The sequence below is a fragment of the Poecilia latipinna genome, unplaced genomic scaffold, assembly GCF_001443285.1.
Source record: "Poecilia latipinna isolate Pla-1442-1.1 unplaced genomic scaffold, P_latipinna-1.0 Scaffold585, whole genome shotgun sequence".
Lineage (NCBI taxonomy): Eukaryota > Metazoa > Chordata > Actinopteri > Cyprinodontiformes > Poeciliidae > Poecilia > Poecilia latipinna.
In genome coordinates, this window is record NW_015113201.1 from 110,763 (window position 1) to 130,955 (window position 20,193).

General features: G+C 39.4%; 1 protein-coding gene across 3 annotated transcripts in view; it reads left to right on the forward strand.

Moving 5' to 3' along the window:
• The window catches only part of cttnbp2 (cortactin binding protein 2), an 85,469-nt gene that overhangs the window by 31,826 nt on the left and 33,450 nt on the right, over positions 1 to 20,193 (forward strand). For all 3 annotated transcript variants that reach the window (XM_015042304.1, XM_015042305.1, XM_015042306.1), the window contains exons 3-4: positions 12,702 to 12,932; positions 18,233 to 19,661. In XM_015042304.1, the coding sequence (XP_014897790.1) occupies positions 12,702 to 12,932; positions 18,233 to 19,661 (1,660 nt within the window). The remainder of the gene's footprint in view (positions 1 to 12,701; positions 12,933 to 18,232; positions 19,662 to 20,193) is intronic.

Genomic DNA, 20,193 nt, shown 5'->3' on the forward strand with positions numbered 1-20,193 from the left:
AAAACTAGATACATTTAGGTTCACATTTATTGAAAAGGTGGAGAAAGATAAAAAAAAAAAAAAAAAAAAAAACTTTAAAATTTTACAAGAAAACTGTCTAAAGGGGCCAGGCTAATGTTTTTGGTTCTATTTCAGGCACCCACCTTAATATCAGGAGCATGTTGTCAATTCTAATTTTGTGAAACCCTGGTTCCAAATGTGATTGCCAGAACTGTATTATTGATCCAGCTACATGGTCTATAAAAAGTTATAAAAAGTATTCACTCTCTTGGATGTTCACATATCTTTTCTGATGAATGATCTCAGAGATTTTCTGCTGACCTGTCATGTAACGGTGTACCTCGGATAGCTCAAGTCTCTGATTGGTTGAGAGGTAGTGCATTCTAGTTCTTGATTTCCAATATGGAAACCCAACCTGCTTTAAAGTAGACTAGGTCTCTGGCATAAATTACAATGGTGACAGGTAAGGTGACCCAGGTTGATCATGCTGAAAATCCTGAGATGAAACTTAAGTTCCGTTGATGAACTTCTAATCCTGTTTTGTGCTACAGGCCCCTGGATAATCTGTTCTTTACGAAAGCCATAAAATTTATTTTAGCTGCTCATTGGGATGCACCGACTGTGTGATTTGAATAGTTGCCAGGGGTGCACCATTTGCAGCTTTCTGGCCAGTCACGGATCACCATCTATACAAAGCCTGAGCTGGTGTTTCAGATTTTGGTCAATATCGATTTTTCTTTTCTGAAATGTTGCTAAATAAAGTAAGAAAGTTGCTGAGTTAGCAACAGCTGCCATGCAAAAAGTAGTAAAATGTTGGAACATCACTCTTGAGTTTCTGTGGGAGAAAAAAAATCAATTGAAAATTTTTATTTTTAAATGGACACATTTTTACTGTTAGCAGCAAAAATGTGCAGACATGACCTGTTGGGTGAGTCTGTCAGCTAACCATCTCACACCGGAGAACGAAAGAAGACAGTGGTGATTTTTAGACCTTTGCTGAGGTAAATAAGAAATAAGTCAATTACGTATTGGCTGATCACTGATTTCCCAAAATTAAAAAAATTGTAGCCGATTTATCAATTGGCGAATTTATCGATTCACCCATAATAGTTACCCGCCTTTTTTATATTAGACACTACCAAACACTATTTTATATAAAACAATACTATAAAGTGCAAGAACAACATGCAAAAGCATAAATAAATAACAAAGGTCAGCAATGACATTTGTCATTGCTGACCTACGATGGTCCAGAAAAAGCATCCAAGTGTCCTTAAATTCCTCTCAGTCCTCCTGTGGTAGTCTGTCAGAGTTCTATCCTGAACTGACATTAAAAATATCTCTAGATCTGATCATTCTTTTTGCAACACTCAGGGTAGTTGCAAAGCGTTTGTTCTCATCGTTTGAGACACATAGATACGCTGAGATTTTGTTAGTTTATGTGCCTTATAGTAGACTAATACTGTGACTAAATACCCAAAGAATATTTTCTGGGAAGCCAGATGGACTTTGGATTTTTCTTTATGTTCATGTTTGTTTTTTTCTTATTCATAGTTAAGTGTATGGTGGCTGTTCCTGCCAAAATTAGTAATATAGAATTAAGTAATTCTATATTGCTATATTCTATATTTCATTTTTACTTTACAATCTCACTGTTTTGTTTCATTAATTAGTTTTCCCTTTTTTCTCATTTTTTTGTATTCTGTATTTATATAATGTGACTGTGTCATTTACTGCCACACTATATTTCATCATTTTTTTCATGCTTTGTATTTATGTTATTTTTTTTAGTTACTGGCGCTTTTTTTTTTTACATCATACATTGATTTATTTTCTCTTGCAATATTTTCTACATTTTCTCCCTCCCTGTTTTCTCCTTTGTCTGTTTATTTACAGATTACATTTTTCTTTTCCTTGTGTTCTCCTTCGGTTTTCCTTCTGACTCTTTTCAAGACGTAAAGTTATGGGAGAAGAGTCAGCTTCTCCCCTATTGGGATCCAAGCTGTGTGTGCATAAGTATATGATTTCTCTTGGAAGTCTACAAAAGCGTACAGGCTCAGTGAGACAATTTCTTCTAACTTGTATCAAAAAAATGAAAGCTTATTGCCTCAGCAAGGAGCGACTCAGAGCCGATGCACAGAATTCAGTCCTGCAGCGTTCTTGGATGCTCCTGTTTGAACTCCTATCACTTGGATAAGAGACCTGGCTGAAATGTAAAATGCTGGTTCAAAATCCTATCAGTCCTGGTGGAAGTGGGCAGAATGCCATGATCACTTTAAGTGTGTGGAGTTGGTGTCTGTTTGAGGTGCTCTATAAGTGGGATTTGGCACATCCCACTTATGGGATGTGCCAAATCCCAGTGTAAAGGCAATTCACATTCAATTAATTCCTCCTTTTCGGTCTTCTGCAGAGTTTTATACAACTCTGAATCCTTTCCACTCTTAATAAGTTTTTAATCAAAGGAACACACTGCTAGTTTCTTTGTCTAATAATTTTATCACACTTTTTCTGGTGAGATCTAAGCTGGGTCCTTGTCAGGGACGTCTTCCTTGACCTTGGTGGGGGTCTCCAACCGGGTGAAATGGCACTATGCCTTTCCACCCGGAGTCATAATTTCTTTGGTTTGCCAATGGCTGCACCGGGGCTTGCATGGGCACCTGGCCAGCAAAGTGACTGGGTTGGGGGTTTGACACTAGGGATGGGGCACCGGTGATGAGTTTGGGGGATTGGTATCCTGCGTTTGTCCTGCATGTGCTCCTCTGGCATGGAGGCTGCTGCTCCGGCACTTCCCTGTGACCTGCCTGTGTCGTGCGTATGACTACTCTGTAGGGGTGCCTGCCGTAAACACACACACATAACAGACAGATACAATTACTCAAACACACTTGATATTACACCAAAGTGCAAATGGAGCAGCAGAAAACTCCAATACATGCACACTCTACACACTTTGATAGTTGTGTTATCTACTAAGTAAAAGGCCTACAGTTTAAAGATACGGAATCCTCTTGGGGATGGTGAGTACAGAGACCCACTTAATGCTGTCACGTGACTACTATATATGAAGAAGCCTTGCTGTTTCCAACAGACCACTGATTAAGTAAAACTAGAACAACTGTCATGCTCTGTCAAATGTCATATTTGTAGGTCAACTGTGAATCTTTAGGATTGCTTTAACAGAAGATCTATGAATTCAACACGTTAGAATGAAACAACTTTTTATGAATTCTGTGATGCTGTGAGAGCTCTGGTTGAGCCAAAAAAAAAAAAAAAGCTAAAAAAAAAAAATCACCAATGAACCCAACTAACCTGATTTGACCAGAAACTCTTTAATCGTAACAAAAGAGAATATTGATAGAACTCTATGATTTTTACCCTGCTACCCCTGCTCCTCAGCTCTATTTAAAAATGGTAAAACAAGGATAGTGACGTACTGGGGACACCCCAGAAGAAGTAGTGCAGTATCGGGCCAAGACAATCCAACATGTTGAATATCCTCAGTTTGAGTTCCCAGAGATCTTATCAGCAGACCAGATCACTCTTAACTTACCACACAGCAGGAACACCTCAGAAAATCATCTTTAGTATCATCTTGCTAAAGATCTTAAAGGCGTCCTTAAGATTGTCAGAAGGGGAAGATTGGGTCAGATATTGGCATCATTAGCTGCGTTTCCATTACATGTATGCGAAAGTATTTTTCTATATTTTGCTAATATCAAAAAATAAATATTCCGCAACTGCAGTGTTTCCGGTAAATAAGAAATGAAATCAAAATCTCATGCAAATAAACGTGTTCACCGATTAGAAATAATGGCAGCAAAGAATGTAAACAGATACATGAGATATTTCCATAATTCAGCCATGGCACTAGCACTCATTGTCTATCAGCCATCAGAAGAGACGTCAGCATTTTATTCAGGCGTTGGAACAAGACCCGCCTACTTGGGAGCGGCTACTTATGCAGCGTTTTGAGAAAATTATAGTCTGCGATTTAACAGAAGAGCTATGAATTCAACACGTTAGAATGAAACAACTTTTTATGAATTCTGTGATGCTGTGAGAGCTCTGGTTGAGCCAACTGGACATAGTCCAAACAAAAGAAATTACAAACCACAAAGAAGACTGTCCCTGTTGTCTAAATAAAACAGTGAAAAAGCACAAAATGACTCTTTGACAGACATGATAGTGCTCATTAGTTACAATGTGTGTGACATTTTACAGAGCACTTATGTCCTTACATGTCAACGTCTCTGATGTCAGCTGTTTATATCCAACTTAACCCAAGGCTGGAGAACCTACAATTCTATAGAGAACAATTTCAAGCTTCAACCATATATGAATAACACAGTGCTCAAATAATTACAAAGAAAAACAACACACACCTATCATCAGCACTTGTAAGCACTCAAAACACACTGAATTCTCTGTGTGTGTTGCCATCAGCTTTTATCAGCAGAGATGAAAGGGAAAAGGCCCAGTAAAGGCCCAGGGCTCGTGTCCAAGAGCTCCTCTGATATCACACACTTCACTTAAAAATCACAGAACTCACCAAGTTTGAACAACTGAACAAACAGAGCAAACGATACCTGCAAAGACCAGAGCAGAGCCATGTCCAACTTTAAAACACTTAGATTCCCCTAGAGAAGGCACAGGGTGCTGCAAGCCAGAGAACCAGGCAGACAAAACAAAATGTCATCGTCTAAACTAAACTTTACTAAACTTTAGTTTAGTTTACTAAACTGTTTTTAGTTGTAAAGCTATATAGTCCAAGAGGAGATTCCAACTACTACAGCTACTTGCTGTACACAGGGAGTGTTTTTGGTTTCTGTGATTTATGCCTTTTGTTGTTCTGTTCCCAACCAACCGAGTTTCAGTTTGTAACTTATGCAGGAAATCTACTCCCATCTACTCACCAACTTGATTTACTGTGTGGGATGGGATGGGGACGGGAATGGGGAAGGGATGCCCAGTGGAGCAGGGATTCTGAAAGAGTGGGACGGCCACCCAGGGGATTATAGTGTCATGACGTGTTCGGCGGGACATCTAACTACTATGAAGTATTCTGCAGTCAACAAATTAATGGTTCCATTATAACAGGTGATGGACTGCTTATCCTTAATTGTTTATTTATTTTGAAAAAAAAAAAAAAAACTCCACTGTCCTTGGACAAAGGAACATAGAAATTATTTCCCAATTCTTGACAGTTCTATTTTAAGGCCTTTTTCTATTGAAAAGAGACAATGACAAAGAATATTTTTTCTCAACACGCAAGAAAATAAGGGTGTACACCAGCCATGTTTAATAAATTTTAATTGAACTGTAGTTCCTTTGCCTGAAAGTCTGGTTCGTTTGGGGAGGTGTGAACATGTAATCAAACTCTGGTGCGGCCCAAAATAGCACGCTGTGTCCCGCTTTAAACCTAGGTCTCAGTTCGGTTGAAGTGGACTTGAATGGACATGTTAACCTCAAGTGGACCAGAGACCACTATAAAAAACAGGAAGCAAACTATAGTGCAAGGCATTCTGGGTAAAACAAATGTGAGTCTCGCGCTAGTGGGAGAAATGGCTTGTGGTCTTTTGCCAAAGAAAAAAGAGAAATCCTACAAACCATAAAGTCTGATGCCACCCCATTTTTATTTACAATTTATGAGGAAGGAAGTTGTGCTCAGTATCTTCCTCAGAGGTTTTTGTGTTGTTTCCTTCACTGGTTCTTGGTTCAGTGCCACGGGCGAAGAGAGGAACAGGTTGCTCAAAGAGTTTGGTATGTTTGACACTGTGCAGCATGTAAGAGAACTGCAGCAGCTGAAAATGGAACAAATGTAAGTTTCCTATCAAACTGAGTCTACTGGAACACCCTTATAGTAACAGGAAATTTAACACTGAATTAATCAATATTAAGATTTTCTACATTTTATTTCTACATTTAAAGCTGTTCAGGCATGTCATATGGAGAAGCTGGTTGCCTACATGTGCCAGGGCAGTGTTACACTACAAAAAGGTTATCTGGAGATGGAATCTTAATTGTTTGATTGATTTTATTCGATCAGGGTCTTTAGTAAGTCAGAATAGACAAGTTGCATTAATAGAATATGAACCAGTGTTTCTATTGCTTCAGATTGTTTGCATATTTATATGTGTATGTGTGAGTGTAAGCGTGTGTGTGAGGTGTTTCTGTAGATGTCTGTGAGAGAGCATCGGAAGCCTAATGAAACTTTCATAGAGGTTTGTCAGATGAGCTCATAAAACATTTGTGGAAAAGCTGCCTCTCCATGGAAGAAGTCACGGTTTACAGTTCCATCATGGGTCTGCCTAGTAATGCAGGACAAACATAAAGGAATGTCTGATTCTGCTAAATCTGATTGTTCAAATGCACAACCTTCATGAGCCAAATGTTCAGCTGACCTCTGAAGCTCAATCTCACTTCAACTAGAGTGATGAAAACCCCGGAGCCAATCATTGTCAGCCTCCTCTGATGGGCTGCTTATATAACTTTGGCCTGGTTTCTCACTGCTGTCAGCCTGACGCCTGGGGGTGGCAAGCCTTCATGACCCACCGCCCCCTCCTCCCACTCTGAAACATCTCCAGATGAACGGAGAAAGCAGATTCAGACTTGATGCCACTGTGTAAAGTATAAATAGTCTGGAGACATCAACGCATATTGCTTTCCACCTGGATTAAAAAGACAAGCAGTGTTAATGTGATACATAGGTCTGTCATGATAACAAATTTTGCAGGACGATTAATTGTTCCAGAAATTACTGCAATAAATGATAAAATTGTTGTTTTGATACAATTTTCCACTAATATAAAGGTAAAGAATATACCAAATATATATGTTGAATATATCAAACATGGCTTAAAAGAAATTTTACTTTGTAATTTAACTCCTTGAAATTGGGCCTCTGTCTCTTTCATAGCTACTCATTGTGAAACTCTGCCTTCAGGAAGTGATCACAACATGGCTCCTCTATTAAACCTTTAATGTTTTTACCAGCGCTGCACTGAGAAGTAACGACTCCAGGTGTGTTTTTGATGAGGGAGTAACATTATAACATGGTGCAAAACAGTCAGTTTTACACATACTGCCCCTTTAAATATCTAAAATAAAACTCAACAACCAAAAACAAATAAAAAAAGGAAATAAAAACCATACACAACTGATGGTTGACGTGAACATGATTAAAAATGAGACTATGAAGTCTCTGTAAGCAAAAGTCACCTTCAAAAAATAATTGATCGCATAATAAATTAATTGTTTATTATGCATTTAATTGATTAGTAGCATATTGCGACAGGCTTAGGGATATGGAACTATTTTACATTTAATATAACATGATTGATTTTTTTTTCGTCTGAGACATGAATGACTGCACAGTTTCTGGAGAACTTCTTGATGCTTTTCAGCCTCCGTAGCAATATGAACCATCAACATGTTGCATAACTGTGGGAACTTGTGTCTCTGTGTGAACACCATTTGTTACCTCTCAGTCATTTTCATCTCTGCTTCATCCTTCTTTTCTATCTATTTTTGGCTCTGCCCATCTTCTTCACTTTCAATGTGTTAAAGCGTAGTTTTACCCCTTCCTCCCTCTTCACATCCGTTCCTTCCTTTTTTCCCTAACTTAATTTATGCCATTCCTTCCCCATAGCTCAGCTGTCCAAAGCCTCTGCTGTCCTTTAAATTGTCTCGTTCGGGCTGTCTAATCAAATCCCTTTGCACACATTGATTGCTCTAGCAGAGGGAAATGCTGTGACTGCAAGCCATTGAAAGGGACATAACGAGATCCTGTGGCACAGAAACAAACCATAATAAAGCAGCACAATATTTCTCATAACCATGAATCCATGATTTCTAATCTAATAGAAAACCTTTCACAGCAGGAAGCTGAAGTGCTTGTTCTCAGTCTGACTGTGAAGGAATTCTGGCCCATTCTTCTTTAAGTTCATTCAGGTTCCTGTTATCTGATATTGATCAGCTAATTGGCAAAGTAACAGCTCCCCTGATTTTACCTTCCTCTTTTTTTTTCTTTTTGTTTGCCCGAAGTTGTTTGGGTTTTTGTCTGCACTGCTGCATTCTCCATTTCTTTCTCTCATCATGTGTTGCTACGGCACGTCCCTCCAGTGAGTCTCATTGGCCAGTCCATTTCCTCATAGTGTCTCCTGTCAGTTTGGGTCCGGTGAACCCTCTCACCTTCCAGGTTCAGCATGCTTGTAAAGGTTGATGCTAATAATAATGACGTCTCACTCATACTCCGCTGCTGCACTTGTAAATGCTCTAAAGTTACAAGCATGTAATCACCCCAGCACTCCCTCCAACCTGGTAGGTAAATATTTTTGTTGAGAATGAAAAACAGAGACTAGTATAAGAATTTAGTGTCTCACTGATATTTCAAGCTAATTTAGCTGAAAATGAATCTCTAGAATCTGTTGTCACCTAACATAATATCTATAAATTTTTCATCATTGGCATTTTTCTATTTGCATAAAGAAAAGTGTTTCTTCTGCCCTTCCACGGTAATCGGTGTAATTAGAGATTCAACGACCTGTCTGTATCGGTCCCGATATTGAAAAAATTGTAGATCTGGTATCAGAATTTTTCAGTGACTATGTGCCCGATCCATAAAAGTAGATCTATTCAGTCTAACTCTATGCTTTGTGCTCAAAGCGACGTTGTGCTTTATTGTTTATTTCACATTAAATATATAATTCCTAACTACACTTTCTGAAACATTTGACAGGTTTGTTGCAGTTTATTTTGACATATTTGACCAAAGTAGTCCACCTTTAGTCTTGTTTTCAATAGAATACCTTAAAGTTTGTAGTTGTAACATGACAAAATGTGTACAAGTACTGTCTTAGTCCTTATTTGAGTGAAATTGCTCAAAAAACGGTTGATGATGAAACTTGAAGATGTAAATTTTTCACTTAAGTGTTGATACATTGTTTTCTATTTCAAATACTTCTGAGAAAGTGGAGTTCAAGGTGGTTGTTTGGCATATTTTTTTGAATTACAACAAATTATAGTATAAGTCTTACATGCCTCCCTCAAAGATTCCAACAAGTCTCTGTGTGTTTCCTCCCTGTCCTGTCCTCCATGCTCCCAGCTTCCTAACAAATCCTCCGTGGTTGTGTTTACATTGCCTGACCCACACTCGGCCCTCAGTGTCAACAACTGTTTTAGCTTTCACCATTAATCTTCACACTTCACTCTGTGTTCATGTGCTCATTTATGGGTTAGTATTCAGCTCTCCAACCTAGATCTCCTTGTTTGGCCAGGCATCTCAACCTGGCTTAGAAACGTCTGGCTCTTTGTCTTTCTCTCATTAACGTCTCATCTCATATTCATCCAGTCGGAAAATCTTTCTTTCCTCACCTTTCAAAGGCTGCAAATACAGGAATACAAACTTTGGGGTGAAAACAGTTTTATTCATAACTGCGTTGTACTACAAAATAAAAGGAATTTGAATAGTCATTTTGTTGATGGAGGTATTTTCTTCACCCAGCTTGGATGGCGGCTGTGTGTTTTCTGAGTCTTTAAACCCCTGGAGACCATTTAAGGTAATGGGTTTGGTCTCTGTGCAGCTGCTCCACTCCAGCCACACAGGCTTTCTCTTATGTTCACGTATTATTTGACCGCCAAATTACAGGGAATAGTTGGAGTTGTTATAAGGCCAATATTTTCAAAAAGGTTGACTTGAGGCCAGCAGAAGCTGAAATTAAAAGCTATAAATAATGTGAAATAGAATGTGGTTCCTTAATCTAATATTTATGGCTAAAATTAATAATCGTGATGAATCGATTATTTAAATAATTGTCAGCTAATTTACTGTTTAATTGTTATCTAGAGTGCATAGACTCTCCAAAAAAGGGTGAAAGAAACAAAACAGTACATAAGCCAAATATGTAGAAAATGTATTTACATTTTACATTTAAGATATTCAAAAAAACAATAATTGATTGTAAATATGTTCTACCCAGAACTTCCCAAGTGGAATAGTTTAACTTTACCCAATTCAAATTCTTAAAAAAATAAATTAAAAGAGCACATATTAGGCACCTTTTGCTGTCCAGTTATTAATGGGTTAATACAAAAAATAATCAACCAATCAGCCGTACACTGTGTTGACATCAAGTCTGAGAACTGAATATGTTGATGGGTTAGTTAGACATATGTTTTCTAGCTGCAGACCTGTCCTTTCCTACAAATGATCAAGCATTCCTTACAGGAATGCATCTTTAAATGTGCTTCTGATTTTCTATATATAAAAAAAGGCTTAAGTGAAAAATCTGCAGAATGTGCCAATTTTATGTCCTATTAATTGATAACTAAGATAATCACTACTTGCAGCCCAACTTACATCAGTTTAACCCCTTTCATGCATGAATTATGATCCTTTGTGTCAGGATTTTTTTTTTTTTTTTTATTTTTTATTTAAGGCAATAAAAAGGTAGGAAAAAAAGTTTGTACAATTTTTTAGTATTGTTTTTTAGGGGTTATCTGATGTCACAATACTTTTTTACCTGCAAGAGTCATCTATAGTAGAAGGAGGGACCAGGTTGGTTTGCATGCTTTTTTGTTTGTCGGCCATATTGAATTTAACAAAAATAATTTCTTGCATTTGCAGCTGATGGCCAGTAGTTGATAGTGTATTTTATGATGCATTAGTGTCCACTTCAGTGGTTTGTGTGCATTTATAACATAAAAATCCACAAGAAGCACAAGAAAATGGTTTTTAGATAGCTGTCCACTGTAGTGACCACTATGCATGAAAGGGTTAATATTTAGACTCAACTTATTGTTTTGTTAATCCTTAATAGTGCTTCACACAGCACATAGAAAAACTGCAATAACAACCAAAGCACAGTCATGTTTATGGTTTTCCATCTAATAAACAGTTTCTGTCAAACATTTTGAGCCATAACTTTCATGAACACGTGCTCAGAAACTTTGACCAATCTTACTTTGCAATTTCAACAGATCCTTGTTGAATGTAGCTGGTTAGCTCAGAACCCTGCTTGTTTTTCCCCCAGCTGGCCTCTGTGTGTTCCTGTAACCTGAGAGCGGATGTGTTCTGTGTGGTGCAGATTGCTCCTGGGGTCAGGAGGGCAAACGGGCTCCCAGCAGTTCTGGGTGGTTCTGATGCCACAGCACCACGTTTGGGACCCAACGGGCTCAAAAATGGGGCTGACGGGAAGTCTGGGCTGGTTCTGATGGGGATGATGGAATTAGGACCTAAAGTGGTTAAATAGAAGTATGCCAGACAATTCGTACCGTCACTCTGTCTTTATTATTTATTTTGGATTTTGAACAACGTCCTGGAACAAATCATGAAGATTTTATTAGAGATATATCTCTAATACCAATATTTAATTGGTATATCAATTAAATATTGGTCTCTAATTTTGTACAGCTATGACCTTTGCAATAACAGTTTAAGGCAATATTGTGTCTTTTGTCTTTTACACAAAGAAACACTAACAGCCTACAGTTCAAACCACAAGTTTAAATACACTATATAAAATGTCCCAAATTGATTAAATAGTATATTAATCTTAATGTATTTAATGTTTTGACTTTGAAGAAAGTAACAAAAATTGCCTTTCTCACTATTTTGGCATTTAGTAAATAGAAAAACTGACTTAAAACTGAATGTTTTTAAACAAATGGTTTCCTTCGCTGATGCAGAAAGCTTTAACAACTTTCACCTTGACCGGGTTTTACTAGTGTTTCCACTGTTTTGTGTGCAGTATTAGTCTGTACATCTTTAAGTACATCCTTCCCCATTAAAAACTTTGGGAATTAAAATAGTTGGTTCTGACCCAACACCAACACTCCTAACAAAATTTGTCAAATAATTCAACATTTAACACTGCAACCTTTGTACCTTATTTTGTCCTCTTTATGGTTCTCACTGTGTTACTCAGATTTTCCACAGTGCTGGGGCAAGATGTGGGTGATGAGTTCAGGAGCACTAAGAGAAACTGAGCTCCTGGGTAATTACATGCAGGTGGGGATGGAAATTATACTCAGTGGTAACAATATGGTCATTTTAGTCATTGCATGTGGAAAAACACACTATATTTAATACCTGATTGACATATTGCCTAACTCTGTATACAATGTGGAATATTTTACTGTATGTGCAAAAACAATTTGGGGTGTAACCTTAAATATCCACAGTAAAATTTGGCATCGGTGAAAATTTTGCCTGATCCACAAGGTGGATCTATTCAGTTTTTTTTCTATGCTTTGAGATCAAGGCAACATTATGTTTTATTATTTATTTTTATAATATATTTAAAATTCCTAACTGCACTTTCTGAATCATTCGAAAGAAGGTTTGTTTATATTTTCATGTTTGAGCAAGATAGCTAAGCCATTGTTTTTGTCACTTTCAGTTTCTTTATTATTTATATTTTACATTGGCTGTTTTACTCCTAATTGCACTGACTGAACAAATTAAAATAGTTGTTTTTACAAGTTTTATGAAATATACTTGTAATTCAGTATATTTATGCCTGTTTTTTTTTTTTTTTAAGAAATGTTTTAATTCAATTCAGTGCTGTTTTTTCTCTTTTGTTTTCAAAGTTAAAAAAGTGTGAAATCTAATTATACAACTAGGGTCAGAACAGAATCCACATGATTTTATCATCCACAACATGAGAATACAAAACAACCCTTTTGCTTTTTGTCTTTCTCAGGCTCAGAGGAAGGAGGTGTTCCTCCAAGACCGATACGGCCACTATACCCTGACTGACCCCTTCCTGGCGCTTCAGAGAGACTTTGACTGCAGAGTCCCTGGGGGGGACAAAGAACGGCGGCTGCTGGGGTCCAGCCCCATCTCCGTCCTGGAGGCTGTCATGGCCCACTGCAGGAAAATGCAGGAGCGCATGTCAGCTCAGCTGGCTGCCGCTGAGAGCCGCCAGAAGAGGGTAAGAAATCTGTTGATCAGTGGGAAACATTTCAGTTCATTCAGCATTGGTTTCAAACTGAGTTGGTGCCCAACCTGCATGGTGTAATCATCTCTCATTCATTGTTGGCCTTCCCTCACTTGATCAGTCCAGCTAACTCTGATCTAATGTCTAGAAAACAACAAAGCAAGATGAAATGAACTATCATCTCATCTGCAAACAATTAGACTGTATTGTCATTCAACCGCTCTTTCACAATCTACATTTGAGCGAAATTTTATTATGAGGCTTCAAATAAAAACGTAAAAAAGAAGGAAAAAAGAAGACGGTATATACAAAGTTTCTGCTAAGGTTAGCCTTTAGCTTAGATGTTAGCGCTAACTCTGTTAGTGGTTCTGGCTCTACTGGGTGGAGTCTGTTCAGAGTCTGCAGAATTGTAACGTCCACTATTGTTAATATCCTAGATCTGCGTAGTTTTAGGATGAACTGCAGATTGTATGTTAGACCATCATTATTACACTGAACATGTATCGTTAAGCTAGCCAGTTTGATTTTCCTTGTTTACCTCTAAATGTCCAACATGTTTTCAGGAGCCATCGCAGTTTCAACCGAGCCGAGCGACGCCATCATAAAATAGTATCTTGTTAAGGATGTACTGGTAAATCGATGGTCACATGAGAAACCAATAATTTTATCCATTGATCTTTAGACCTCTGTAAAGGTCTGAAACTCAGTCACCCTACAGTTGCCAATTTAACAATTTTGTTGCTGTAGTTAGTGACTTTTCAGATAAAAAATAGTAAGTTCCGATATACATATGTAGTAGTTTTGAGTAGTTTTGAGTAGTTTTGAGTAGTCACTATTCATGCTTTTCAGTTTTTGATCCCTAATGGTGCTGAGGCTGGAACAAATGGATGCTTCCTCACTCCAAGTAGCCTTTAGTCTGAGGGATAGTACCAGAAAACAAATCCAGTCTCCTCAACTGGCTGGCAGTCATTCCTGAATTTGATTGTAAGTGATAACCTTAATGTCTTCTCTTTGTGTTTGACCGCCACAACAAACCATTTTTCTGCTGCAGCCGTAGGAAAAAAAGAGTGAACGCATTTCACAAAGTGTATTATTTATGAGCTGTTGAATCTGTTGCCATTTTAAATGAAGGTAAATAAATGTAAGATTTAACACTGACACAAGTGGCAGATAGTTGAGTTATCTTTGGCAACAACTTATATTTCTATTTTCATGATTTAAATGTGCCTTCCAGAAGTTGACAACTGTATAAATGCCTGTCTGCTTGTATATATTTGGCAAATGCTGGAATATTGCTGTAGATTTTCCTACAAGCTTCATTTCAGTTCTGATTTTGTCGGCCGTGTCCACATAAGCCAGAGTGTGTTTGTCATGGGCCTGTGCTGGATTACAGAATGCAGTCCTGATTAACTGGGCAGCCAGATGTCAGGAGAGGCTCTGCCCTATTTCCCTCAGCTCCCTCTGTTGTTCTGTCTCTCACTCTTGCTGTTCTCTGGGTCACTCAGATGGATTCTTTTTAAGCCTTCAGAAAAATGTGATGGAAAATGTATCAATTTTTGAATAATAACCTTTTTAAACTTCAACATGGTAAAATACTGGAAACTGTCCAGCAAAAATCAGAGGTGTAATGAGTCCTGCGTCTAGTCAATACATGATATTTGCATCACAAGAACAAGTCAATATTTTACCGATATGTTTCAAAACACAAACTACAGTATGTATTAAAAGTTTATAATCAGTCTAGTATATTCCCGTTCAGACGTGAGTCCATTTTTTAATTTTTTTTTATCAAGGTCACCATGGAAGTCTAATTCTAAAGCAGCCGAGATGCTAAAAAACCCAGAGTCTGAAAGTCCTCATATTTTGTGTTTCAAATTATATATTAAAGGAATCATAAATATCCAACTGTGCTTTAAAGAGTTGCTTTCCAGTAGATGTAGCCATTATTTTGGAGTTTTGCTTTTGAACTGAAAGATAAAATTTAAAATCTATTCATCAAACCTGATAGCAAACTATTTAAACATTTTGTTATCCAGTCCAATGAGTAGTCTTCAAGGCTAAAACTAAAACTAAAATTCAGACTTAGATCTTGTTCTTTCCAGGTATTAAGATGCATCCTTGCTTATCAGGATATTAGTAAACCAGCCAAACAAAACTGTTCACTCTTGACATTAAAATCCTGACAGGTGATTACATCACAGTTTGTCACATCAGAGTGGGCTGTCATGTGAACAACCAACTGGTCTGCTGGTGCTTCTGGCAGTAAAACAGCTGATGACTTGCATGATTCTAGGTAGTTTATGTGCAAGGAGCTGAAGAAATGTGCCTGGAGAGTTCAGTGATTTGATAACCTGGCATGACTAGGATTTAAGGCAAGAACTAAACAATTCAGTTTGTAAATAATTCAAATTTTAGCACTGACCTTTGTATCCGGGGGTCATCATACCTGATGTTCTTCACATGGTGAACTATAGCTACTTACTGCAAAACGACTTGGACCCCCCTTTGGACAAGAAACATTAAAGCTTTTTATAATTAAAAACCACAAAATGTCCTTTCACCTTTATAAAAACACTAGAAATAATGTCTACAGAGCAATAAGGCAGATTTTTCAGTTTTTTTGTCAAAGTGTGTAAATGTAGAAACAATCAGAAAAAAAAAATCTTCAAGCCGATCTTAGTGTAACTAAACTGGGACGTATATTCCTTCCTGAGACTTTTAAACTGACCAGTCATACCAGCAACCAGCCAAAGCTGCTGAAAGAGCCAGGATTGTCTTTCTCAGAGGGATTCTCTGGTTGCTGGGTAGAACAAATTTTTGCAGCATTGTCCATTCTATCTTTAAATCCCCCATCCCTTTTTATGCTTGCTGTCTGCCTGTGAGAACACTGTTGAATTATCCAAAAGGTCCCAGGCAGCAGAAAGTAGGCCGTCATGTGCAGCACGTTTTCCATGAATGAAGTCAGAGGAAGAGCCTCTTAAAAAAATAATCACAGCTACAATTTTACCAAAAAAGTTTCTTATTGATTTTTTTCTTGGTTAACATGTTCTATGTCAGAATTTGGATGGGATATTTTCCTCAAATCCTTTCCCACACTTGTTTTTAACAATAAAATATTTCTCATCTCTATCTTGAGCAGATCAAAGTTCAGGGATTTGTTTTAACTTCTGAGATGTAGAAACAAAAAATCATTCTTATAACGGCTATTAAAATGTCCAGTAATAAAAAAGAAACAAAAAATTCTTCCCACTTCATAGTTTCCAAATCCAGAATAAAACTTGAAAAATCAATCAGGAGGAAAACCCGTTTTAGAAGAAGCGCAGCAGAGCTACTCCAACAAGCTGCCACCTTCAGAGATCCTCCTGCACTTCCACTATGATTTATCTCTGAGCAATTTCATCTATTAAGATTTATTGCTCTCTGAAATAACACATAGTTAAGGATGATTTATCGAAGTAAAAGTAAAAAAGAAACATTTAAATATATTGGGCAACTTTTTGGGTCTGTTTTTCTCTGTCCTTTTCTGACTCAGGAAAAGACAACAGAAATCAGACCATTCTGAACATTTGGTTGTATTCTAGCTAAAACTAAGAAAAATGTATTCTTAGTTTTTCTTTAAATTCACAAAGGGACAGCCATAATATAAACAATTTATTATTGTTGAAAAATGCTGTCTAGGTGAATACATGTGTATTTTGAAACATGTAACTTATTAAACTTAGGGGAAAAAATAGTTTAATTCATCATCCAAATATTTACAGTTGGGACAAATCAGGAATTTATTATGGATTGTTTAAGAAGTTTTTAATTTTTTTAAAATAATGAATAAGCAAGATCATTTTGATTAATCTTTTCTTTAACCTAATATTTTCTAATTAGACTTTGAACTAGGGGTGCACCAATAAATTGGGCGGCCAATAAATTGTCCCCAATTTTCTTAATTGTAGGAGAACAGCAGTCACCCAGTTTTATCTACCTCAGCAAAGAGCTGACTGACTGACCCCCCATCATCGGTGCACCCCTGCTTTTAACAGGCATTCAAACAATGGTTTCATGTCATGAAAAGTTTTAGGTAATAAAAGCAGTCTTCTGTGTTTTAAGAGTGTAGGATGGCATGGAATAAGAGGCTGTTTTGTGTCTCCACACAAGTTCAGGCAAAACGTGCATTATTTAATGTTACATTCTATACATGTTACCTCCTACGAAACAAGAAAAATAATTCAACAATATGTGTTTTTCAATAGAAAGAGGCGGGTGCTCTAAAAACTGTCATGGTAATCTAAAGCATATCTAAGAAGTACCTCCAAATGACTGAAACTTTAACTAGACCAGATGGTATGGAGGGGTGGAACCCTCTGCCAACCAGGAAACATGTACAGCCATGTGTTTTGAGATACATAAGATAGATAATCTAAATACATTTTAAATCTGCACAAACATCTGTTATAAAGTTTCAAATATCCCACCCGGTAGGTGACATTCACAAGTATTAATCCTCAACCAATTAGCAGCTTGTTGTAGCACCTCCAGCTTCCTTCAGCAGCCCCCAGTGACCCACCCTCACCCTTCGCTGTCCTATTAAGACAGCGAGACGTAATCTGTGATCGTTTTGGACATAGTAGGTGAATGAATGGGCTGGTCAAGAGTGGGACAGGTCAACATTGTGACAGAGAATGCTGGACATCAGCTGTATTGTTTGGGACTTGTTAAAGCACTGGAGGCATTAGAACCAGGTGGAGATCCTCCTGTTAAACCGTGACAAACTCTGTGAAACCAGCGCTGGGCTAAGAATAGCAGATGGTCCAGATATAGAAGGCAGGGCAAAGACAAGGCATCAAGAGTCAACCATACACACGTTCAGGCAGAGCCCTGTTCGTTTTAGATGTACCTCCTACAACACAGCTGAAATAATGTCTGTGTTGAGGCCCGGTACTGAACCCATCTGTTGGATCTGGGCTTTTTGAACCCGGGAACATTTAAAACATGCAGGACACCCAGAGTTACACACCAACTTCACTAAATCTGTCTTGGTGCACAAGCTGAATTTAAGCCAACTTGAGGACTGACAAAATATACTTTCTACAGATTTTTTTTACATTACATTATGTAGATTGTGGAATTACCAATAGAAATCCAAGATTTGACTTTTTTTTTATTTTTTTTTTATCTTAGTCTTCATTAAAAGCTTGATTTAGGTACCCTCTAGATTAGCCACACCTCACCACCAGATGCTTGAATATCAAACGTGACAATGGACAGTATTGTTCACTAAAGTTGCGTTGTTCTTTTTATAGCTGGAGATGGAGAAGCTTCAGCTCCAGAGTCTGGAGCAAGAGCACCGCAAGCTAACAGCACAGCTAAAGGACGAACGTGAGAAGAATAAGCACATTGTCATGATGCTGGTGCGCGAGTGCAAGCAGCTTGCCACTCGGGTGGTGGAGGAGTCGCAGCGCTTCGACGAGCTTCAAGCTCGCCTGGATGAGGAGAGTCGCACCTCTGGCCGGCTGCAGGAGGAGCTGGGCGGCGAGCGCCAACGTAGCCAGCAGATGGAGGCCAAGATGGAGAAGCAGCTGTCAGAATTTGACACAGAATGCGAGCAGCTGCGTGCCAGGCTGGGACGAGTGGAGGCAGAGAGTCAGGGCTTGCGGCAGCAGGTGGAGCAGCTCAGAACTGAACGGGGTGATGAGAAAGACGACGCTGGTGTTGCTTCACCTGCTGCTGCGGCCGGAGGGGAACCTGCTGCTGCCACCAGTACACCACCAAAACCCAAAGCTATGATATCTGTATCTATAGCCACGGAGTCCATAAGCTGTCAAACAGCATCTTGTCAAACAGACGTGCCCCTTACTGAGGCTGAGGGTCCCAAGAAGACTCCCCTCTCTATACCTGCCAAACCAGCCCCTGCCAACTATGTGGGCCTTAGTTTGCCAAAGACAACTGGAAGGGGGATTGTCCACAGCAGCTCAGGAGGATTGGCACAAACAGAAAATGGGTCCGAGGGCCAAACTCCCCACGGCCTACCCACTGGGGTGAGCCCCCGCGTCCAGGCAGCCCGCTACAAGTTTCAGGAACAGGACCAAAATGGAACGGCATCTCAGAGCCCGCCGGCCCGTGACCTTTCCCCAACCAACCGCGACAACTTTGCAGCCAAACAGCAAGCGCGTCATACTGTGACGCAGGTCTTGTCGCGCTTCACCAGCCCCCCTGCAGGAGGAGCCGGACCCCTCCGTCCGGGACTGCCCCACTCCGCCTCAGAGGGCGGACCCTTCCCCGGCCGCCTGAGCCATCCCATCGGCCTCAAGTCTCCCACAGTGACCAGGATTGACCGGGGGAACCCTCCTCCCATACCTCCTAAAAAACCAGGGCTTTCCCAGACCCCCTCACCTCCTCATCCGTCTATCAAGGTAGTGGGGGACAGCAGTCGCTCCCCGGGGAGCGGCCTGAAGCCGGCCACACCCCAGCTGCCACCAAAACCTGCCCTGGACCTGGTCCCAGCCCTGACTGCCTCTCAGGTGGGTGCCTGCCCCCGCTCACCAGGGCCCGGTCGGGGGCCTCAGCGGCAGGCAGCAACAGCATGCGCAGAGTCCCCCCAAGACATCAGTCCTGCCACTACTGTCAGTAGCCCCTCCTCCATACACCCCCCCTCCACATCCTCCTCCATTAGTGCTCCATCTTCCTGTAGTTCCCGTGCCTCAGCAGGCAGCCCCCTGGCAACAGCATCAGGTAACGGGGGCTCCTACAAGCTTTGTCTCCCTCCAGCTCCTACTGCTGCCTTTTTATTTTCCTTAACAGTCTTTCAAAGTGACCTTTGTACTTGTCCAGGATAGCAGAGCATAGTGATCAAGTCACACTTGTGCAAGGCAGAATACCTCTTAGGCCAAGTCTGATGTTGCTCACTGCACTTTCCCTTCACTCATCTCTCTTCCTCTAATAAGTCCTGGTGTCTGGGTAGCTCTCTTATCACATATCACCTCAGCCATGTCAGCATCGCACGCTGACAACTTTGGGGCAAACTGAATATAATTTGAGCCGAGGCAGCCAGAGGTCCTTGGTTCTCCTGTGTATTCTGATTGGTTTGGCCTTTCTATAAGTAACCCCTGTCCTCTCTGAAGCTGATGCCAGAGGCTGCTTTCTCCTTCCCTTCCCTTCCTCCAGTTCTTATGGCATGCCATCATCAGTTAACTTTGAACACTGTTTTTTCTGTCTCATCTTTCATCAGTGGTGGAGAAAGTACTCAAAAAATGTACTTAAGTAA